We start from the raw sequence: 24,863 nt of genomic DNA on the forward strand, positions 1-24,863 counted from the left end.
TGCCACAGCTGCACTGCCTGCTGCTAACGCTGACATACAGTAAGACAGGCAAGCGGCCATTACTGCCCTGTAGACCAGCACACATGGGCCATTACTGCCCTGTAGACCAGCACACATGGGCCATTACTGCCCTGTAGACCAGCACACATGGGCCATTACTGCCCTGTAGACCAGCACACATGGGCCATTACTGCCCTGTAGACCAGCACACATGGACCATTACTGTCCTGTAGACCAGCACACATGGGCCATTACTGCCCTGTAGACCAGCACACATGGGCCATTACTGCCCTGTAGACCAGCACACATGGGCCATTACTGCCCTGTAGACCAGCACACATGGGCCATTACTGCCCTGTAGACCAGCACACATGGGCCATTACTGCCCTGTAGACCAGCACACATGGGCCATTACTGCCCTGTAGACCAGCACACATGGGCCATTACTGCCCTGTAGACCAGCACACATGGGCCATTACTGCCCTGTAGACCAGCACACATGGGCCATTACTGCCCTATAGACCAGCACACGTGGGACTCATCCTTGCAAGGATGTCAGGCATCTTCAGCACGTGATTTTAGAGGTCCGGTTTCTTCAACATTCAGAATTAAAATTACATTTTCAAATAGCAGTGTGACTAAGCATTTCCTCATATCTTTTGGGTTTCCTGTTGAAAACACATTCGATATGTTTCTTCCAGTCCTTTAGGCAATAGAATATTTCAGGGATCTACGTCCCAGTACCGAGTACACCTTTTCAAAACTCTGAGCACAGGTAGCAAAACAGCAGTCTATGTGGGCTAAACTCTTAACACAGGTCGCACAACAGCATTCTATGTGGGCTAAACTCTTAACACAGATAGCACAACAGCAGTCTATGTGGGCTAAACTCTTAACACAGGTAGCATAACAGCAGTCTATGTGGGCTAAACTCTTAACACAGGTAGCAAAACAGCAGTCTATGTGGGCTAAACTCTTAACACAGGTCGCACAACAGCATTCTATGTGGGCTAAACTCTTAACACAGGTAGCACAACAGCAGTCTATGTGGGCTAAACTCTTAACACAGGTAGCATAACAGCAGTCTATGTGGGCTAAACTCTTAACACAGGTAGCATAACAGCAGTCTATGTGGGCTAAACTCTTAACACAGGAAGCACAACAGCAGTCTATGTGGGCTAAACTCTTAACACCGATAGCACAACAGCAGTCTATGTGGGCTAAACTCTTAACACCGGTAGCACAACAGCAGTCTATGTGGGCTAAACTCTTAACACAGGTAGCATAACAGCAGTCTATGTGGGCTAAACTCTTAACACAGGAAGCACAACAGCAGTCTATGTGGGCTAAACTCTTAACACCGATAGCACAACAGCAGTCTATGTGGGCTAAACTCTTACCACCGGTAGCACAACAGCAGTCTATGTGGGCTAAACTCTTAACACAGGTCGCACAACAGCAGTCTAAGTGGGACATTTTTCATTGCTTTCAAACAAAATGCATTTAGTGTCAACGTGAATTATTTTTTCACTCAAACACAAACACCAGCAAAACTCTGTGTATCGACAGCACTTTTTGCGCATGTGATGAACGTAATGTTTTAAAAACTGTTCAAAACATAACGCAATTGAGTTAGACAGCAATTTGACCTGTCCACCATAATACCATATTGAAATATATATATATATATATATATATAGGTATACATACATATCAAAACATTATACACCATCACAGAGTCGTAGCAGACAACTTTTGGAAATGTCCAGAATGTGAGTTTGACAGCCATTCCTGAGGAAACATGAGGTGATGATGAAGCGGCTGCATACCGTCCCCTTTGAGAGGAGCTGAGAGTGTGTGAAAGAGTGGAGGTGCCCATATGTCCAGGTAGGATGTCTGTACATCTCACCTTATCATTGGACAAAGAGCTACAGTGGATGGTCCTGGTCAGAGGGGAGCCAGCATACTGTAACAATGTGTGCAGCAATGTCCTCCGCTGGGCTGCTGTTCCACATAGCGCTGACTGGCCCATGCAACACTGAGCACCTCCTCTCATTTCTGGGTGACCTCCATGGAAGGCTCGTCCCAGAGAAACTACAGAGACTATTGTCCTCGTATGACCACCGTCCTCATGATGAGAGGTCCCTGCTGAACGCAGTGAAGGCTTGGGATGGATCAGGCATTCAAAGAGGCTTTTGCCCGTGTGTATGGCACGAGAGGATATAAGGTGTGATATAGATGAGAAATTCCCAAAGACAGGGCGGCCTGTAGCGTAGTGGTTAAGATAAAAGACTGGGATAGGCAAGGTCGGTGGTTTGAATCCCAGTGTAGCCGCAATACGATCCGCACAGCCGTTGGGCCCTTGAGCAAGGCCCTTAACCCTGCATTGCTCCAGGGGAGGATTGTCTCCTGCTTAGTCTAATCAACTGTACTTCGCTCAGGATCAAAGGGTCTGCCAAACACCAAAAATGTAACGTAATGTAAATTATGACCCAATTCTGAGGGCCTGGTTGACTAGCATTGATGTACATACAGTATTTATCAATGAGTATAAATTATACATATATTTTTTGTAAATGGTTGGCATTCATATAGCGCTTCAAAATTGATGCTTCTCATTCACCCATTCATACAAAATAAAGCATATTGGGAAATACTGCTGCTTTATTGATTCATTCTTTTAAAATGTAATTGTGGTACGTTGCATACAAAGTACCGTTCTTGTTTTTCGCAGGGGTTGATGAGTAAGCTACTTACCATCCTGCCACAGCATGTTGAGTATGGAGCTGGTCCGGGGGTTATGGGTCTTGCTCAAGGGCCCAATGGCTGTGCGGATCTTATTGTGGCTACACACAGGATTAGAACCACCGACCTTGGTGTCCCAGTCATTTACCTTAGCCGGTACACCACAGGCTGCTCTGTCATGAGTATTCGTGAAATTCAACTAATCTAAAGCACAGCTAACTCCATTAGCTTCATCAGTGACGATATTATGAAGAGGAATGGATTGTGGACTCCAGTTATGCATCTGTGTGTGAATCATGTTTGTAAGGGAGGGTGTGTGCTTGAGTTGATATGGGTAATGAGATTCCATTTGCATTAATGTTGTGTGGGGCCCCGGCGTCGGCGTTGGCATCTGAACCACGCTCATTATTAACACAGCACCTGTGTTATCAAATTCAAAACATTGGTGCTAGCCTTCCAAGCAGTTAAAGGGTCTTCCCCAGCTTATCTGCAAAAAATCATCAGACCCTACACCCCTGCCAGACCTCTTCGTTCAGCCTCCACAGGCCGCTTGGCACCTCCCCCTCTCAGAACCTCCACCTCACGCTCCCGACTACTGTCTTTTCTGGCTCCACGGTGGTGGAACGAACTCCCCGTTGAGGTCAGAACTATAGAATCACTCCCCACCTTCAAGCGCAAGCTGAAGACACACCTCTTCAAGCAGCACCTCTCCCCATCCCTCCCTACCTCCCTGTGAACCTTAATTGTTGTCTCTGTGACTTGCTTTGTGTATCGGTATTTTTAGTTGGCTAGGTAAGCAGTGTTTGGATAGTTAACTTTGGTGACTTTTGCTCTGTTTGTTTGTTTGTTCAAAAAAATAAAATAAAAAAAATAAATAAAATAAAATGGCCCTTGTCCTTATCTTTGTTGTACAGGTAGCAGTTGAAATTGTACTTACCTCTAGGGTCTTTCAGCGAACTTATCCCTGGTTATGGGTATGCACTTTGTTGTACGTCGCTCTGGATAAGAGCGTCTGCCAAATGCCAATAATGTAATGTAATGTAATGAGAGAGAACTGGCAGAACCTGAAGAACAGGGCTGGTGTAAAAGTGAAGACAGACTTTTACTGTGTACCACTTTCTCACAGACAGACGCTGTAGCTACACTGGGGAACTTATGATATGATTTCACTGTATATCCTTCAGATTTATTTACTGAGCTCAGAACAGACGGAGACAGAATGGCGTCTGGATCTCCTTCTCTCCTGGAAGAGGAGCTCTCCTGTCCTGTGTGCTCTGAAATCTTCAGGGATCCTGTTGTCCTGAGTTGCAGTCACAGCTTCTGTAAGGCCTGTCTGCAGCCTCTCTCTGTAGGATACCGGTCCAGTCACCGTCTCTGCGTATCCAGGAATCCATTTTGGTCCGTGACTGAAGTTCCTTGTGTGTACAGCATCACCGTTGACACGCCTCCATTTCAGGTGGGGGTGTATGGAGTCCAGGGTGCAGCGGAGAGCAACATTCCCGCTGGCGATAGAGCTGTCCTGGTCTGGAGAGTTGCTCTGCAGCTGAACAAGACTCTTGCCACTTTCATGTCCAGTGTTCCCTCCAGACAGTTTTTCATAATCTCCTTAAAGGTTTGGACTGGCCGCTCTGCAAGCCCGTTTCTTCCTCATGAACCCTGTAAACTCTCCACTCACAAAGCAGGCACCATTATCAGAGACCAAGAGTTCTGGCTGCCATGGCTACTGAAACTAATGTGCAGGCGCTCAGCTGTTCAGGCTGCAGTGGCTGAACTGGCTCGGTACACATCCATCCATTTTGAGTGTGTGTCCATGAGGATGAAAAACTCATGTCTGTCGGGTTCTGTGTTTTTCTGTATCTGCTCTTTGCGTTTTCGTTCCTTGTGACCCTCTGTGCTCACCGTAGTCAGTCTCTCTCATTCATTCGTTCCACCTGTGTCTCCACCTCCCACTCCTTATATGGACTTCCTTCCTGTCTCTTGTCATTCATTTCACCTGTTCCTTATCATCTGTTCTCCAGTTCACTCACCTGATTCTTGTTCCCCTTGTTATCTGTTTTGAAAATATATACTGGTCTGTTTCATTTGTTCATCTCAGGCGAGTTTATCTTCCCCTGTTTCCGAGTTCTGCCCTTGTTATTTCCTTTCCCCTGGTTCTAGCCTCCTCTTCCCTGTGCCTTTGCCCTGATATATTCTGTCTGGCTTTTGCTCTGCTTTTGGATTTTTCTGGTTTTTCATCTCTGCCTGGTTTTTGGATTTAGTTTTACACTTTTGCCGGTTTGGCTTCTTGGTTTTTGAACTCCTGCCTGTTTTCCAGATTACACTCTGTCTGCCCTGCATCTACCTGTCTGCCTGAATTACAACTACAGATTTTTTTTTTTTTTTAAACAAACAAACGCAAAAGTAAATCTTCTATTCTGGGAACAGAATATTGCTCTCCCTTTGACACTCAATTTAACGTCAGCTTGTACCCGCTACAGCAGTGGTTCTTAAACTTCTTGTCTGGCGACCCCACAAAAAAAACTGGAGAGGTCTGGCGACCCCACTTTCCCAAAACCCATTCCAAACCCATGTTAACAACTGTCAATCAAGCAAAAACGAATAAGGCAATGTAAGAAATAGCCTAGGCTACAACAATTTATTAAAACGAACAAGAACCGGAACAAACAAAGCAATCACGATTAAACAAATGCACAAATCATCAGATCCAGTCCAGATCAAAAACAGGAGCCAAGAGTCACAACACCAGAGCAGCTAATCTGGAGGCGGAGAGAGACAGAAACACGGCTATAACGATCTCGCTTTATTTATTTTAGTTTCTTCCTCCGGTTTATTTTCTTTAATAACATACATAGGCTATGTTAATGAGAAGGATGGGCCTGCTTCCACGAACATAGCAAGTTAATTCTTGGATTGATGCTGCACACGGCGACACAAAGATTTTCCTCCACGCTGCTGTATTTATTTTTTACATAGGCCAGAGCCGAAAATGTCTTCTCGCACAGATAGGTCAATCCAAAAGACGTATTCCTGCGCAATTGACAGCCAGAATTCATCCAGTGTTACAACGTCTGTAACGTGCGGTCACTGGACAGCTCAATCAGCGCATCCTTGAGCTCAGATGGCAGGTCGTTTGAAGAGCAGCTGGTGAATGGTTGTCGTATCCAGACATAATGCTCTACATTTGCTCTAAATATTGATGGAATTTGTCGAGGAGATTTCGGAGATGAATGGTAATTGAGGCTTTCAATGAATTGGCATTCATGTCGTTCTCCTCCAAAAAGTCATGCAGCTCCCAAAACATTTCAAAATCCTCACTCTCCGCACGGGCTGCCCAGCGCTGCAACTTTTTTGTGAAAGCGTTCAGTTTGTCCGAGAGGGTCAGGATGTTAGTGTTGAGGCCTTGTAGTGGCAGGTTGAGAGTGTTTAATTTATCAAATATGCATGCCAGTTAAGCAAGACGTGATATCCATTTGGAGTCAATGAGATGGTGCGCAAGAGGGGAGTGCGCGTCTGAGAGGAAGGTGCGCACCTCGCTTCCCAACTCAAACAGGCGTGTAAGAACCTTGCCCCATGAAAGCCACCTTACTTCTGAATGGAAAAGAAGGGATTCATGTGTAGACTGGATTGAGAGCCAATCATTATTACATTAGTGGCATTTGGCAGACGCTCTTATCCAGAGCGACGTGCAGTTGATTAGACTAAGCAGGTGACAATCCTCCCCTGGAGCAATGCAGGGTTAAGGGCCTTGCTCAAGGGCCCAATGGCTGTGCGGATCTTATTGTGGCTACACACAGGATTAGAACCACCGACCTTGCGTGTCCCAGTCATTTACCTTAACCACTACACCACAGGCTGCCCTGTCATGAGTATTTGTGAAATTCAACCAATCTAAAGCACAGCTAACTCCATCAGCTTCATCAGTGACAATATTATGAAGAGGAATGGATTGTGGACTCCAGTTATGCATCTGTGTGTGAATCATGTTTGTAAGGGAGGGTGTGTGCTTGAGTTTATGTGGGTAATGAGATTCCATTTGCATTACATCAGAGAGAACTGACAGAACCTGAAAAACAGGGCTGGTGTAAAAGTGAAGACAGACTTTTACAGTGTACCACTTTCTCACAGACAGACGCTGTAGCTACACTGGGGAACTTATGATATGATTTCACTGTATATCCTTCAGATTTATTTACTGAGCTCAGAACAGACGGAGACAGAATGGCGTCTGGATCTCCTTCTCTCCTGGAAAAGGAGCTCTCCTGTCCTGTGTGCTCTGACATCTTCAGGGATCCTGTTGTCCTGAGTTGCAGTCACAGCTTCTGTAAGGCCTGTCTGCAGCAGTACTGGGATCAGAAGGGATCTCAGGAGTGCCCACTTTGCAGGAGAAGATCTTCAAAGGAACATCCTCCCCTTAGCCTGTCTCTGAAGAATACCTGTGAGGTGTTCTTAAAGGAGAGAAGTCAGAGAGCTAAAGCAGGATCTGAAGTGCTCTGCAGTCTGCACAGTGAGAAACTCAAACTCTTCTGTTTGGATGATCAAATACCCATCTGTGTTATCTGTCAAACTTCAAAAGAACATGAAAACCACAAAATGCGACCAGTTCAGGAGGCTGCAGAAGAGTATAAGGTAACTGGTTACTACGCAATTTATTCTTGACGATTGAAAATGATTTGTTTTGCTGTCATCTACTGAGCCCATGGTAAAGGTTCTCACTATAACTGAAAACAGAAGTATAATTAACATTTTAATGTTAAGATTTGACATGATTTCACATTCTAATGTCAGTATTTACTGTATTTCCAAAGTGAAATGATCTGCAAAAGGAGCCATTTTAGTTCTCAGGCCTGACTGCAGTTGGAGCTCCTCACTACGTGTCACATGACTGACAGAGAGAGACAGGAGGGAGGGGCAGGAGTGTGGAGATGTTCTCAGAGCTGTGTTAGGGAGCAGTGCTCAGCATGGGACAGTCGGGGTCAAAGTTCATGCTCAGATAAATGTGTCTGACACAATGTGGTCTAAAATGGAAGATCACTGTTAATGTGTCATGAGAGACTAAGTATACATTGTAGGATATTTTCATTTGAAAACATCTGGATATTGAATGTCTCACAGCAAGGAGGTTCTGGGTTCGAATTCCGGTCAGCCGGGGCCTCTCTGTGTGGAGTTTCCATGTTCTCCCCATGTTTGCGTGGGTTTCCTCCCACAGTCCAATGCCTTGCAGGTTAGGCTGATTGGAGAGTCTAAATTGCCCGTAGGTATGAGTGTGTGAGTGAATGGTGTGTGTGCCCTGCGATGGACATGCGACCAGTCCAGGGTGCATTCCTACCTTTCACCCAATGTATGCTGGGATAGGCTCCAGCCCAACTGCGATCCATTTCAAGATAAGCGTTTTAAGATAATGGATGGATGGATGGATGGATGGATGGATATTGAATTTTTTCTGTGAAAACAGAATAGAGCCATTCTGTCTCCCCTCTGTCTGAGCAGGGACTCTGTGTAGGCAATGAAGTTTACTGTGGGTCCATTTCCTCAGTAAAGTGTGGACTGTCATTTCTTTCCAGGTGAAACTCAGGACTGCACTGGCTCCACTGCAGGAGAAGCTAGAAGCCTTTAATGCAGTGAAGCTAATCTGTGATCAAACAGCAGAGCACATCAAGGTACTGTACTGAGGCCTTTAAATCACTGTGTTGAAAATGCAGCTCTGGATTGTGCTGAAATGATGCTGAATAATGTTTATTCCAGAGCCAGGCCCAGCACACAGAGAGACAGATAAAGATGGAGTTTGAGAAACTTCAGCAGTTCCTAAAAGATGAAGAGGCAGCCAGGATCACTGCACTGAGGGAGGAAGAGGAGCAGAAGAGTCGGATGATGAAGGAGAAGATTGAAAAGATGACAGAAGAGATATCATCCCTTTCAGAACAGATCAGAGCCTTAGAACAGGAGCTGGGAGCTGAAGACGTCTCATTCCTGCAGGTAAGACCTGTTCACTCTGTGTCTGTAGGACTCTGTGTACACTGCTGTTAATGCTCACACACATTCATTTATACAATATAGTATACAATTCTGTATTCTTGCAAAAATCCTCAAACCTTAATCAAGCAGAATTATTGAAAGCATTGAAAATATTTTATGTCAACTTCATCGTGCAACATACACTGTACACATGTATAACAGTGTTAAAGCAGAACATTCATTTTTCTATGTCATATAATATCAAAAGGTATTTAAAGATATTAATGTGGTTTCTAACAGGGTGTTAATGGACTGAGTATTGGCTGATAATAATTCACTCTCTTTATTTTAGAGCTACAAGGACACACAGGTAAACAAACTCCATCCTCTCTCATCAGGTTAAATATCAAGAGTAGTTTATTAGCTCTGCAGTGTTCTATCAGTGAGCTATGGTGGAATGTGTTTGAAATGCCTCTCTCTCTGTAATAATTACTGCCGCTTTAATAATGACTATGGAGGAACATATATATTTAATAATATTGTAGTATTTACAATATTATTTGCCTCAAATATAAATACCCCCCTTCCCCCCTCCCACACTCCTGTGAGTGTGTGTTTCTCAGTGGGGCTGTGAGTGTGTGTCTCTGAATGGGACTGTGAGTGTGTTTCTCTCAGTGGGGCTGTGAGTGTGTATCTCTCAGTGGGGCTGTGACTGTGTGTCTCTCAGTGGGGCAGTGAGTGTGTTTCTCTCAGTGGGGCTGTGAGTGTGTGTCTCTCAGTTGGGCTGTGAGTGTGTGTTTCTCAGTGGGGCTGTGAGTGTGTGTCTCTCAGTGCAAGTGCTGAGCACAAGTGTCTCCTGAATATTATTACAGAGCCCAGTGCACCCTGGGGGATCCAGAGACGGTCTCAGGAGCGCTGATTGATGTGGCCAAGCACCTGGACAATCTGAAGTACAGAGTGTGGGAGAAGATGCTGGGGACTGTTCAATACAGTGAGTACTGGGGGCAGGGAGCTCCACATTGTCACTGTACAGGGGGAATCTTCAGCATCCTTTCCACAAGCTGATGAAGCCAGTCAGAGTCATATTGGTCCTGTCTGTGTGAGAGCCCTGGAGTGAAGAGACTGAGCACCAGTCCTTAATCTCACTGATGCTCATAATAAAATGCTGCTTTAAGAGTGATACTGTTTTTAAGGGGCTACAGAAACACTGACAGGCTTTGCTCCTTCTTACAACGATTATACTATCCTTGTGACTCTTAGAAATATTATTGTCTTTTAGTTCTGCTGCTTCTCTCACACATGTATCTGAGGCTATAATGGTTGTTGTTGTGAGACCCAGTTTATATCATGAGGACCCCATTGTGTCTGATGGTTTCCCTTTGTGCAGCTCAGTGCTGACATCTCATTCTCTGTCCCTTCAGCTCCTGTGACTCTGGACCTAAACACAGCACATCCTGAACTCTCCCTGTCTGAGGATCTGACCAGTGTGAGATGTAGTGATGAGGGACAGCAGGTTCCTGATAATCCAGAGAGACTTGATTGGGGTTGTGTGCTGGGCTCTGAGGGATTCAGCTCAGGGAGACACTGCTGGGATGTAGAAGTGGGGGGTGAGTTCTGGTGGGTGGGTGTGGTTAAAGAGTCCTTCAGCAGGAAAGGGGATGCGGATGTGAGCCCAGCAGGAGTGTGGAGTATTGGGCTGTGCGATGGGGAATACACAGCCACAACCTCCCCACGTACAGACCTCACTGTGCAGAGGGACCTCCAGAGGGTCAGAGTGCAGCTGGACTGGGACAGGGAGGAGGTGTCATTCTCTGACCCCAGTGACAACACTCCTCTCTACACTTTTAAACACTCCTTCAATGAGAGACTGTTTCCTTTTTTTTTTTCTGTGGAGACTTTGCGGATCAGCCCAGTGAAGGTGTCTGTAAGTGTAAAATAGCACTGTGGGATTGTTTGTAAACATCACTTGAAGTCAAAGGACTGTATTTAATCAACTCAGAGCAGGTTTACTACAAATGTTATAAACAAAAACACATCATGACAAAATATTGTGTATTATTTTATATGTAAATAGAAACATTGTATTGTGCTTGATGAGAAATGTCTAATCTCTCTGTTATAACCTCAGAATGTTATTACTGAGTAATTCCTGTGGTATATGGTGGTATTGTAAGTACACTGGTGTGTGTGTAATGAGTTGGGTGTAATAAATACAGCAGTGGAATCACTCCAGAGTGCTGCTCTTTTCCTGACCCGTCACCAGTGTGTCTCCCAGGTGTGTGATGAGGTAAGTCTCTCTCTCTCTCCGGTGCAGTATGAACGCAGACAGACAAATACGCCCCTCATACGCTGGGTTTGGGTTCATTCCACACTCACTTGAGCTGATCTGAGATCAGTTGAGAAACACAGAGCCATCATCATAAGCAGTGACGTGTGGTTGTGTCTTAAGGCGAGACACTACAGGTGAATAGGGTAAAAATTCTAACTAATAGATATCACCATGAAACTTCCCCAGTTGATTACCTACACTAAGCCAATCATTTCTTGTATTACAAGTTTTCTGAGATTTTATGTTTAGATATGCAAATGAGGCATTATCTACTTAAAAAATGCGCTAATTTGCATACATTTCCAGAACAGAAATCTGAACATTGGATAAAGCCAGATTCAAAATTCTAGTTTCATTTCGTTGATATATTAGAGCCAAAGGTATTTACAGAGGGAATTTTGGATATCTCTTTTTATCACTCTATAAATCAAAAAATATTGTCAACAGTCATAAAAAATCAATTTCCGCCATGTTTTTAGGAATAAAATGTGATATAAATGATGCTATAAATGATATATGAACAAACCCTTCTGTAAAAACCTTTAGAATATAGACCAGATGAAAACTGGAATGTTTGGTGTATGTAAGTGCTACTGAAGTGGAGATTTCTGGCTCAGAGTATGAGAAAAAACTCATTTTGAGAAAACGGCCTTTAAAGATTTGTATTGTAAAATTCCATACATTTTTATTGGAAACCACTATTTACAGACACAATATCTAATCGAATACTTAGCAACAACAATACCATATCATCATATCATATCAACATCTAAAACTCATCAGAAATCGTAACTGAATGCAATGGCCCATCATATCATCATATCAATATCTAAAACGCACACCAAAATTCATAACGGAATGCATCTATGGCCCATCATGTCATCATATAAATATCTAAATCTCATCAAAATTCATAACTGAATGCATGTATGGCCCATCATATAGCCTAAATATCTAAATCTCATCAAAATTCACAACTGAATTACACAAAATGTATGTGTGTGTGTGTGTGTGTAAACAGAACCAAAGTAATTGCCTGGGTCCAGACCAGGGAACCACAGTAACACAGTCACCCACACACTGCCACCAGTAGAACTGCCACCCTAGTTTGTTCTATGCCCGTCTGATCAATTCATTCAAACGCGCTACGTGAATTATCAGCCACTGCTGTGTAGCACGTTCGTCTCCCTCGCGGTCTAAACACTCCTGTTTCCCTAACGACAGCTTGCGCTTTGATGCACTTTGTGAAGGCATTTCATCATCTGCTTCATTTCGTTGTTTTTCCTTGTGTCTTCTAGCAAGTGACAACTGTTGTGGTCTTTTCTGAGAAGCTTTTACGCGCACTTCTTTAGGCATTTTGAAAGGTCCCGCGGAGAAAAGGAATGTCAGCAATGTCACGTCACGTGATGCGTCTGAACGAATCACGTTGTCAGAAATTGGCATCAGCCAATGAAATTTCGTGCTTAGGCTAAACCCTCCCTTTGTACTTTCATGTTTGGTTGCTGATACAAAGGAAATAACCAAGCTTGGTTGCGATTACATTGTGCAGGAGAGAGAGACCTTTCCAACGGTACCACATATGACATGGTGCAGACAACGAGCGCTGTACTGCACGTTGTGTTTAGAACGCCAAGTTTTGGTGAATTTAGGAAGAATTTACAGGCGCAGCATGACAAAGTGTAGTAAAATAAACATCGAAATGTGTATTTTGAACATTTTCTTTCCGCTAGTCTGAAAGAAGACATGTTATGGAAGCAAAATATCGCAAAATCTCAAAATTGACCAGTGCATGGAAAAACGTTTTTTCCACCTGCCGTGTCTCGCCTTAAGCAGGGTTGTGGTAACACAAAAAAAAGGCCATCACCATGGAGACGGCAGCTCTAATACAGTGTGAATGTCACTCAAAGGTAACATAAAATCAATCAGTGTCATATTGGAGTGGTTTCAATCCAATTCAAAACAGGACAATACCAAACCATCTTTTGTGTTCATTGCATATTTATAGGATTGTTATGACTTCTATCATTACAACCAGTTTCATGTCATGGAGAGCAAAGAATTGTGATCAGCTTCATTCATAATTGATGGCACTTGGCAGATGCTCTTATCCAGAGTGACATACAGTTGATTAGACTAAGCAGGAGACAATCCACCCAGGGAGCAATGTGTCTAATAATGACTTTTTTTATGCATTCCAGCAGTTCCTCTAGCTCCCCACAAAATGTTTTGTCATCAATAACTTTTCATCAATAACTTGAAGGTTGTAGCGTAAATCTTGTAAAAGTACGTATAAACAGGAGTGTAAACCTTAGATAACAGAACTGTGCTACAAGTGGAACGGCAGTTCCTTAGAAACGGCTCACTAGCGCTTTTTTTCCTCCATTTAATGTCTCCCCATGTGCCGATTTGTTAAGTTATTGTGTTATGTGGACAATATAGAAATATTTTGTGGATGTCATGAAGACTTCCTGTTTCCCTACTGCATTCTCTGACTCAACACTGTTACATTACATGTGATTTGGCAGATGCTTTCATCCAAAGCGACTTACAGTTGATTAGACTAAGCAGGAGACAATCCTCCCCTGGAGCAATGCAGGGTTGAGGGCCTTGCCCAATGGCCCAATGGCCCAATGGCCCAATGGCCCAATGGCCCAATGGCTGTGCGGATCTTATTGTGGCTACACCGGGATTAGAACCACCGACCTTGTGGGTCCCAGTCATTTACCTTAACCACTACGCTACAGGCCGTCCTTCTTTGTGTAACAAGCAGGCTGTTCCAGCGCGCATGCAGATCTGTGAGCTGCTGTGCTGCCCCCTGTTGGTGTAATCACACACAGATCTGTGAGCTGCTGTACTGCCCCCTGTTGGTGTAATCACACACAGATCTGTGAGCTGCTGTGCTGCCCCCTGGTGGTGTAATCACACACAGATCTGTGAGCTGCTGTGCTGCCCCCTGGTGGTGTAATGTGGAAGTGTCCCTCGCTGCCTGGCGTCTCTCCCGCCGTGTCTGTGCACGGGTGCTGCAGGTTTTCTGTCGAGGCAGAGCTCCACATGAGACGGCCTCTCTTAACTTGGGGTGTCAGCGACATGTTCCACAGACGCAGAGCCGACTTCAGACACGTGTGTGAGAAACGCCCCTCTCACCGAGGCACAGTTTGCACACCTGTGCTGTGTGTTCCACAGCTCTGTCTGTGCGTCCTTAGTGTTTTTATTGGAGCTTAAAAAAAAGTGTTAAATAAAACATTCTAGCGATGAATACAGGGGTACGATAAAAATGTGAAATGTCTCTCATGGAACCAGCCCCAACACCCTCAACTGCAGATGAAGCTGGTGAAGAATCCATCAATCAAATTTACACCTTGTAAAAAAAACTAAAAAAACAGCCACTGCTACAAATCCTGTCCTGATTCATTGGCTCTTTGCAATGAAAATGACACTCCAGCGCCCCCTCATGGCAGAAAAGTTAAATGGAAGTATTACTCCTATCAGCAAGCACACTTGAATTAATTCAAAGACTGCGTTATTATGTAACAGTTAACTATGGTTTCCTCCTATTCCCTGGGCTTAGAGCCACTGTATGTCTCCAAGGCTCTACAGAGAGCCAAGATGGAGGTCAGTGAAGAGGGAGCCAAAGCATCAGTTGCCACAGGTGAGGTGGCTTCCCTTTGAGAGGGCTCTGCGACTGTGCTCCAGGACAGCCGCAGAGTGTGCTGCTGTTTGTTGGCACTGAGTGTGGAACAGAGGTGGAAAGTCCAGGCGTACTGCCATTTTGTTTCTTCCAGCCATGACCTCAGCCAGCAGATTTGTCTGAGCTGGTAGCTGGTTAACCAGCTAGTGCTGGTGGCTTGTCTGTACGATGCACACTGGGACTGGGACATGACAGGCAAGGTCGGTGGTTCGATCCCCGGTGTAGCCCCAATAAGATCCGCACAGCCATTGGGCCTTTGAGCAAGGCTCTTAACCCTGCATTGCTCCAGGGGAATATTGTCTCCTGCTTAGTCTAATCAACTGTACGTTGCTCTGGATAAGAGCATCAGCAAAATGCCATTCATGTAATGTAATGTAGTCACTGTTTGCTTCACAAGTGAAATCTTCTCTCGCCATTGAGAGTTTTTTTTTTTGTCTTTTTTTGTTGTCTCATTTAGTAAAAAGGTAAAGGATTTGAAGTCTTTCAAAACCGCTTAAATCTGCTGCCTGCCCATTGCTAACCTGCCTGCCCCCCCCCACACACACACACACACACACAGTAGCTGCTAAACAGGACGAGTCGGACCCCGAGAGGAAGGAGACACGTCAGAAGGTGGACAATGACCGGAAGCACGAGATAGAGGCGCCCATCCTCCGCATCAGGAAGTCCAGGAAGATGATGCAGCACAACGTTCTCGTAGCAGAGGTGAGGCCTAGCGGCGTAGCCCGGGCCCACACTCCTAAACACTGGTGGAAGATCCCCTTCTCGCCTCATAATCGCTCACCTGAAGTGTCATGCTAGTTTGTGAAAGCTTGTGTGAGTTGGAGGTAACGGCTGGCAGTTTGCCTTCTTGTGAAATTCTGAAGTTAAATTCGGGTGCCTCTTTGACCGTACCTCTCGTTTGTAATTCAAAGTGACCAGGATGTTATCGTTTGTAAGTTGTTGTAATATCTCTGGGAAGCCGAAGGTAATTATTATTTGTCATATAATGTCAAGTGGCAGCCACAGTTGGGTCTGCCCCTAACTAGGGCAGGCCCGCGTCTGATTGGTTGAGTAGTGCACGTTGTGATTTAGGTCTTAATTTATTCAAATGAGTTAGTGATTGTGACATCAGCATTAGAATGCTCAGCTGAGAACATGCTAATGGCCTATGTGTGACCTCACACCTGACAGGGCTGTAATGGGAGAGTAGTGCACGTTGTGATTTAGGTCTTTTGTGTCTTGTTTCCCAGGTGACTCAGCAGCTGAGGGCCAGGTTCCTCCCCTGTCCCGTGGTCATTAAAAAGCGCACTGAAGGACTCATAGAGAGAGAATACTTGGCACGAACGCCCGAGGACCGCAAAGTATACACCTACGTAGCGTAAAGGAACACCTCGAACGGAGCGAGTGAAGGACCGGCAGAGAGAGAGAGAGAGAAGGGGAAAAAGAACGGAAAAAATAATCCCTTTGGACTGCTTTGCGCATGGACTGGGTAGTCCCTTTTACCTATAAACACCGGGAAACTGACTCTTCCTTCCATTAAGAACAAACAAAAAAACGCAAAAGAAAATGAAAAATAAATGTAAAATTTAAAAAGATGGCAGAAAAAACAATCCATGAAGTGTACAGATGATTTAAATGGGGCCTGGACTCCCAGCGCGAATTCTGAGCGGAGGACGGAGCGCGCCTCGGGCCGTGGAGTGTGGCGCCCCGTAGAGATCCACTTCAGAGAGAATTCCTCGGGAAAACTGTGAACGCTCCGCATTTCTCTTTTTTTTTTGTTGTTGTTTTCAATACTGTATAAAATAAAAAAGGAAAAAACAGGAAAATAAAAAGGTGAATAAAAATGTAAATGCCAAACATGGATTTCTGTAGACAAATTTAAAAATGGCCGTCCCCTCTTTCCCCTACTTTCACTGCTGATGTGAAAAGGATTTGTTGCGCCATGCTAGCTCCGCTGGAACAGGAGCGATCGGAGGGGTAATTGTTTTTAAATTCAAATGCTGTTCTGCGCTCGATTGATCCAGATCCACCAGAAGGTGGGGTTTGCACGTTTTGAGAGTATGTCTTTACCGTACAAACTCAGTAAAGCGTAGATAAGTATTTGAATCCAAAACAGTTGTGTGTTTGACCCAGGTCTGATTACCCCTTATTCCACCTTACTGTGTCTCATTGGTCCCTGGAGAACTGCAAATTTACAAAATGTAGTTCTTTAACCCCTCATTGGTTGCAAGGTTGTAAATTCTCTAGATATCCTACTTTCCACGTCCTAAATCTAAAGCAGATTTCGGACTGTGTTGTCATGGTAACGAGTGATTTTTTTTTTTAACCCCAGACCCAGTGGTGAACTTTTTTAACAATATTATCAGTGGACTGATGAATTTACCATCAAAAAGGTCCTCTTTTTAATAATAAAAAAGAGAAATAGAAATAATTTTCTTTTGCCGTTTCGCAGGGGTAAATGCGCTAGTTACTGTTGTTGGTTGGATTTGGAATCATTCTGGAAAAGCTATAGATTTTATTTTTATTTTATTTTTTTGTGTGTGTGACTTGTACAGTCGGTCAGCCCCAAAACATTTCTCTTCCTTTTTTAAATATTTGCGTCTTCCACACGCAGGTCACTGTGACTATAACAAAAGGAAATGAAATCGCTCCTTTGATTTTATTTTTTATTTTATTTTATTGTTGCTTTTCTTGCGGTTGCATAAGAGTACTCCTTGATTGTTTTTTTGTTCGTGATTTCCCTTCTTTTAAAGGGCAGGTTTGTTTTTCTGTAGTTCCCTAACACCACTGTGTGCTGTGTGCTGTGTCCAAATTTTGGGTTCACCGTAAACGGGTTTCGTTTTCTTCGTTTGAGACTTGGAATTGTAGTAGCATCTGTTGGTGTGCATGTCCCTTGTGTCAGAAACGCTGCCTTTGAATTGTCTTTCATGACGTTATTTAGAATAGCGTATCATACCAGCAATACACCGAATGGCGCCCTTCTGCTGTACGGACCATAGACGTGCAGCAGCGCCCTCTGCAGGCCCAACACGAAGCATCAAGCTGCTGCTGCTTCTGGAGATGTGTGCGGTCCTGAGACAACCTGAGACGAGTCGGGCAAAGACGCGTCTGGCGTAGCTTGAGCGACCAGGCCGTGAACACCCGACTGACCTGCAGAGGGCGACGGAGAGCAACGAGACACGGTCGCCCCGGGTGACACTGCAGCCAATTACGTCTGACCGGCAACACCACAGAGCAACGCCAGCCCGTGCAGCACATCCACTGGAGCGCTGCCGTACCCTCCTGAGATCCAGGGGTCAAAGTTTACATGACATAATACAAGTGTCTTTAATGACAACAACGTGTTGCAGTGGTAATATTTGCACAAATATATTTTATTTAGTTTTACTCAAATGCTCCTTACTGCCTGAGCCACGGGGGCGACATGGCTCAGGCAGTAAGAGCAGTCGTCTGGCAGTCGGAGGGTTGCCGGTTCGATCCCCCGCCCGGGCTGTGTCGAAGTGTCCCTGAGCAAGACACCTAACCCCCAAATGCTCCTGACGAGCTGGTTGGCGCCTTGCATGGCAGCCAATCACCGTTGGTGTGTGTGTGAGTGTATGTATGAATGGGTGAATGAAACATCAATTGTACAGCGCTTTGGATAAAGGCGCTATATAATTGCCAACCATTTAGCATTTACGATAAATACTGCAGCGCAGGGAAGCCAAAATGTCAGGCTAAATGTCGGGTTAGCCGCCATAGAGAACGCAGTGTGAAAACGCCGGATTAAACTCCTCTTCATCTGGACTGAAGACCGTAAGTTCTTTAGTTGAATCGGGTCAATTCTGTGATCGCAAAGGAAGTGGGTAGGATTTTACCACCCTGCGCACGTACCTCAAACTCTGTACAAAGCAAACGTGGAGTCAGGTGAAGGTGGAGCAATTTACTAACTACACCATTGCTGATGTGTACCTGTGAGAGCTTTGCAAAATCTTAATTTATTTATATTAACCTTCATATCTCCGTTTTATCTCTTCGTCTGAATGGATAGACTGAGATGTAAACCTCTATTTTATATTTAATAGAGGTTTACATCGAAAGGTTTGGTATAATCAGAACCCTTATGATGTATTTTCGGGAACTACAAATCATTCTGTACTTTATATAAGTTCTGCTAGTAGTTTTAGGCCTAAATATACATTTTCTCTTACTCGTAATAACTTTTACTTCGAGATTCTACGTTATAAGAAACTTTCTATTTAAAAATCAATGTAATTCCCAGAGGATCAACCTTAATAAGGAAGAAAATGCTGCCCTACGATGGCTTTCTAACATTGATGAACCTTCCCTCTCTTGCAGTGTTGGGGAAGTGACTTTCATCAAATAATGTGTTATTATTTTGTGACACTGGTGCAAATCTGCAGGCAGATCAGCCACTCAAATCTCAGTGGCACAATGCTGCTCCCTGCAGGAAGTGTCTCTGAAAACCAGGCGTGTCTACCAGGAAGAGCGAAATACAAGTTTCTCACGCACAGAGACGCTTCAGTTACACTGGGAATCTCAGGATATGATCTCACTGCATATTCTTCAGAAATTAAGGAACTTCTAAAGATAGAGAAACAAAAACAGACTGAGAAGCAGACATTTAAATAGATTTATGAAGTTTACCTGCAGTTAAAGCAGTAAATTAGAGTGAAACTAAACTGCAGATTTAGCAGAAGCCATTACTGAGCTCGGAACAGACGGAGACAGAATGGCGTCTGGATCTCCTTCTCTCCTGGAAGAGGAGCTCTCCTGTCCTGTGTGCTCTGAAATCTTCAGGGATCCTGTTGTCCTGAGTTGCAGTCACAGCTTCTGTAAGGCCTGTCTGCAGCAGTACTGGGATCAGAAGGGATCTCTGGAGTGCCCAGTTTGCAGGAAAAGATCTTCGAAGGAGCTTCCTCCCATTAACCTGTCTCTGAGGAATACCTGTGAGGCGTTCTTAAAGGAGAGAAGTCAGAGAGCTAAAGCAGGATCTGAAGTGCTCTGCAGTCTGCACAGTGAGAAACTCAAAGTCTTCTGTTTGGATGATCAAATACTCATCTGTGTTATCTGTCAAATTTCCAAAAAACATGAAAACCACAAAATGCGACCAGTTCAGGAGGCTGCAGAAGAATATAAGGTAACTGGTTATAACGCAATACACACATTCATCATTTCTTTTATTAACTTTATATTTTACAAATTTCAGCAGAAATTTTTTGATGATTAAAAATGATTTGTTTTGCTGCCAGAAGTATAATTAACATTGAATATTAAAATGTTTCATGATTTCACATTCTAATGTAAGTATTTACTGTATTTCCAAAGTGAAATGATCTGCAAAAGGAGCCATTTTAGTTCTCAGGCTTGACTGCAGGTGGAGCTCCTCACTACGTGTCACATGACTGACAGAGAGAGACAGGAGGGAGGGGCAGGAGTGTGGAGACGTTCTCAGAGCTGTGTTAGGGAGCAGTGCTCAGCATGGGACAGTCGGGGTCAAAGTTCATGCTCAGATAAATGTGTCTGACACAATGTGGTCTAAGATGCAAGATCACTGTTTATGTGTCATGAGAGACTAATTATACATTGAGGATATTTTCATTTTAAAACATCTGGATATTGAATGTCTCACAGCAAGGAGGTCCTGGGTTTGAATCCCGGTCGGCCGGGGCCTCTCTGTGTGGAGTTTGCATTGTAACCCTGTTAAGGAATCGGGTTCCATCAGTTAGCAGGGCCTGTAAACTCTTCCCAATCTCTTTATAGCTATACTTGCTAAGGTGCTAAGGAGAACAAAGGAAAAAATGTTTGGTGGAGTGGAGAGAATGGTTTTGGGCTAAGGCCAAGTTAGGACTGTTTGGGATCACTTTAAAAAACAGGGAAAAGGATTGCTTTGTTGGACTGATTGAACCATTGGGTAAAGGAAAGACAAAGGCCCATTGGATTGAAAAGATTTTTCTTTTTCTTTGGATTACTGGATTATAAGAACTGAAATGATAGACTTCCAAACCAGGGGTGAGAGCTAACCTTTTTCTTTTTGCCCTTCGTATTGTGGATTATTTCATCTTTTTGTTTTTTGTTTATTGTATGAACTTTTCGACTGGGAATCTTGACTGTCAGGCTTTTTAGCCTTTAACCTTGGGGAGTGATTCTGTCTGCCATTTCATTGAACTGCATGAATGCATACAGTTACTTTTTGTTAACATGACCACGTTCCCTCTCCTTCTCATTATTATTAATATCATTAATGGTTTTAGTCACAGGACAAAGCAACCGTTACAGCATGTTCTCCCCGTATTTGTGTGGGTTTCCACCGGGTACTCCGGTTTCCTCCCACAGTCCAAAGACAGGCAGGTTAGGCTGATTGGAGAGTCTAAATTGCCCGTAGGTATGAGTGTGTGTGTGAGTGAATGGTGTGTGTGCTCTGCGATGGACTGGCGACCTTTCCAGCGTGTATTCCTGCCTTTCACCCAATGTATGCTGGGATAGGCTCCAGCCCCCCTGCGACCCTGTTCAGGATAAGCGGGTTAAGATAATGGATGGAGGGATATTGAATTTTGTCTGTGAAAACAGAATAGAGCCATTCTGTCTCCCCTCTTTCTGAGCAGGGACTCTGTGTAGCCAGTGAAGTTTATTGTGGGTCTGTTTCCTCAGTAAAGTGTGGACTATGTCATTTCTTTCCAGGAGAAACTCAGGACTACACTGGCTGCACTGCAGGAGAAGCTAGAAGCCTTTAATGCAGTGAAGCTAATCTATGATCAAACAGCAGAGCACATCAAGGTACTGAACTGAGGCCTTTAAATAACAGTGTTGAAAATGCAGCACTGGATTGTTCTGAAATGATGGTGAATAATGTTTATTCCAGAGCCAGGCCCAGCACACAGAGAGACAGATAAAGATGGATTTTGAGAAACTTCAGCAGTTCCTAAAAGATGAAGAGGCAGCCAGGATCACTGCACTGAGGGAGGAAGAGGAGCAGAAGAGTCGCATGATGAAGGAGAAGATTGAGAAGATGACAGAAGAGATATCATCCCTTTCAGAACAGATCAGAGCCTTAGAACAGGAGCTGGGAGCTGAAGACATCTCATTCCTGCAGGTAAGACCTGTTCACTCTGTGTCTGTAGGACTCTGTGTACACTGCTGTTAATGCTCACACACATTCATTTATACAATATAGTATTCTCTATTTTTGCAAAAGTCATTCAATCTCCTCAAAACTTAAGCAGGCAGAATTATTGTCTTGCAGGGAAAGTGTTTTAAATCGACTTTATCATGCAACAATCACTGTACACATGTATACCAGTGTTAAAGCAGCTTATTTATTTTTCTATGTCATAGAATCTCAAAGGTTATTTAAATATATTAATGTGGTTCCTAACATGGTGTTAATGGACTGAGTATTGGCTACAGTGATAATTCACTCTCGTTATTTCAGAGCTACAAGGACACACAAAACAGGTAAACAAACTCCATCCTCTCTCATCAGGTTAAATATCAAGAGTAGTTTATTAGCTCTGCAGTGTTCTATCAGTGAGCTACTGTGGAATGTGTTTGAAATGCCTCTCTCTCTCTTTAATAAATACTGCAGCTTTAATAATGACTATGGAGGAACATTGAAGTATTTACAATATTATTTGCCTCAAAATTTAAATACCCCCTTCCCCCCTCACACACTCCTATGAGAGTGTGTTTCTCAGTGGGGCTGTGAGTGTGTGTCTCTCAGTGTGTTCGGGCTGTGAGTGTGTGTCTCTCAGTGGGGCTGTGAGTGTGTTTCTCAGTGGGGCTGTGAGTGTGTGTCTCTCAGTGGGGCTGTGAGTGTGTCTCTCTCAGTGGGGCTGTGAGTGTGTGTATCGCAGTGGGGCTGTGTGGCAGAATGCTGGGAGAGATGGAGCCTTTTTCTTTCAGAATGAAGATCTGATGTTGCTGCTGATAATCTTCTATGGTAATGAAGCCCCGCCCACAGCACAAGTGACCCCTGAATATTATTGCAGAGCCCAGTGCACCCTGGGGGATCCAGAGACGGTCTCAGGAGCGCTGATTGATGTGGCCAAGCACCTGGGCAATCTGAAGTACAGAGTGTGGGAGAAGATGCTGGGGACTGTTCAATACAGTGAGTACTGGGGGCAGGGAGCTCCACATTGTCACTGTACAGGGGGAATCTTCAGCATCCTTTCCACAAGCTGATGAAGCCAGTCAGAGTCATATTGGTCCTGTCTGTGTGAGAGCCCTGGAGTGAAGAGACTGAGCACCAGTCCTTAATCTCACTGATGCTCGTAATAAAATGCTGCTTTAAGAGTGATACTGTATTTAAGGGGCTACAGAAACACTGACAGGCTTTGCTCCTTCTTACAACGATTATACTATCCTTGTAACTCTTAGAAATATTATTGTCTTTTGGTTCTGCTGCTTCTCTCACACATGTATCTGAGGTTATAATGATTGCTGTTGTGAAACCCAGTTTATATCATGAGGACCCCATTGTGTCTGACGGTTTCCCTTTGTGCAGCTCAGTGCTGACGTCTCATTCTCTGTCCCTTCAGCTCCTGTGACTCTGGACCCAAACACAGCACATCCCAAACTCTCACTGTCTGAGGATCTGACTAGAGCGAGATGGAGTGGTCAGAACCAGTGGGATCTTTATAATCCAGAGAGATTTTATTGGTTGTGGGTGCTGGGCTCTGAGGGATTCAGCTCAGGGAGACACTGCTGGGATGTAGAAGTGGGGGTTAAGTACTGGTGGGTGGGTGTGGTTAAAGAGTCCATCAACAGGGATTGGGATGTGGATCTGAGCCCAGCAGGAGGAGTGTGGAGTGTAATCATGTGCAAGGGGAAATACAGTGCCATGACCTTCCCACCTACAGACCTCACTGTGCAGAGGGACCCCCAGAGGGTCAGAGTGCAGCTGGACTGGGACAGGGGGGAGGTGTCATTCTCTGACCCTAGTGACAACACTCCTCTCTACACCTTTAAACACTCCTTCACTGAGAGACTGTTTCCATTTTTTAGTACTCTGGGGACTGTGCGGATCTGCCCACTGAAGGTGTCTGTAAGTATAAAATAGCACTGTGGGATTGTTTGTAAACATCAGTTGAAGTTAAAGGACTGTATTTGATCAACTCAGAGCAGGTTTACTGCAAATGTTATAAACAAAAACACATCATAACAAAATATTGTCTATTATTTGAAATGTAAATACAAACATTGTATTGTGCTTGGTGAGAAATGTGTAATCTCTCTGATATAACCTCAGAATGTTATTACTGAGTTATTCCTGTGGTATATGGTGGTACTGTAAGTACACTGGTGTGTGTGTAATGAGTTGGGTGTAATAAATACAGCAGTGGAATCACTCCAGAGTGCTGCTCTTTTCCTGACCCATCACCAGTGTGTCTCCCAGGTGTGTGATGAGGTAAGTCTCTCTCTCCGGTGCAGTATGAACGCAGACAGAGACAAATACGCCCCTCATACGCTGGGTTTGGGTTCATTCCACACTCACTTGAGCTGATCTGAGATCAGTGGAGCCCCCCCAAGGCTCCCTCCTTGAAAATCAATCTCAGCGCAGAAAGGGTGCTGCAGTGCTGGGATTGGGTGTTCAGGTCTGCCAATCATTTCAGGAAAAACACAAAAGAGGGTGGAATCAGTAAGGATCCTACTTTATTGAGTATAACCTCCAGAGATGCCCTTAAGAACCAAAAATCAAGCTTCCACCTGAGGCTACTATACACATCTCAGAATACATTTCATTGTTTAAAACGCATCCTCTTGGCACAAATAAAATAGTGCTCATAGCAGTTGTAATGGAGCGCTGGGATTGTGTGCGCAGTAACGTAAAGACAGGAGATATCTGTATCGTTACTTTCATTGGAAGTTGAACAGGACCAGAGAAACGAGTGTGACTCACACACCTCTTCTAACAGCCGACTTCTTCACTCGTTCTTCACCCCGACGCTGCTGCGTAACAGTGACTCTACCGCCCTCTAGTGGAATCAGAACTGCCAGTCTCACGCCACTCCACTCCATCTCCTGCCTCCAAACATTTTTACCTACTATAACTCTACTTACCAGCCTAATCGTTCTACATTAACCACTGCAAAGTTAATTTTTACTTCTCAGCAATTATTTTCATAATCTGAAAAAATAAGATTATAAATTCTTGTAAGAAATAGCCAT

At 44.2% G+C, this 24,863-nt stretch overlaps 3 protein-coding genes across 3 annotated transcripts; all 3 read left to right on the forward strand.

Moving 5' to 3' along the window:
* The first annotated feature begins 6,963 nt into the window (after positions 1-6,963).
* LOC133128958 (E3 ubiquitin-protein ligase TRIM35-like) lies at positions 6,964-10,636 on the forward strand. Its single transcript, XM_061242766.1, has 5 exons — positions 6,964-7,371; positions 8,307-8,402; positions 8,488-8,752; positions 9,572-9,688; positions 10,119-10,636. Exons 1-5 carry the CDS (start codon positions 6,964-6,966, stop codon positions 10,634-10,636), a joined length of 1,404 nt encoding a protein of 467 aa, XP_061098750.1.
* A 3,930-nt stretch (positions 10,637-14,566) lies between these two features.
* On the forward strand, positions 14,567-16,289 carry LOC133128959 (cullin-3-B-like). The gene is made up of 3 exons (XM_061242767.1): positions 14,567-14,675; positions 15,274-15,419; positions 15,947-16,289. Exons 1-3 carry the CDS (start codon positions 14,567-14,569, stop codon positions 16,076-16,078), a joined length of 387 nt encoding a protein of 128 aa, XP_061098751.1. The 3' UTR covers positions 16,079-16,289.
* Positions 16,290-17,666: 1,377 nt separating this feature from the next.
* Positions 17,667-23,960, forward strand: LOC133128960 (E3 ubiquitin-protein ligase TRIM35-like). Its single transcript, XM_061242768.1, has 6 exons — positions 17,667-17,792; positions 19,465-19,836; positions 21,378-21,473; positions 21,559-21,823; positions 22,687-22,803; positions 23,234-23,960. Exons 1-6 carry the CDS (start codon positions 17,667-17,669, stop codon positions 23,752-23,754), a joined length of 1,497 nt encoding a protein of 498 aa, XP_061098752.1. The 3' UTR covers positions 23,755-23,960.
* Positions 23,961-24,863: the final 903 nt, after the last annotated feature.

This window comes from Conger conger, chromosome 5 (genome assembly GCF_963514075.1).
Source record: "Conger conger chromosome 5, fConCon1.1, whole genome shotgun sequence".
Taxonomy (NCBI): Eukaryota; Metazoa; Chordata; class Actinopteri; order Anguilliformes; family Congridae; genus Conger; species Conger conger.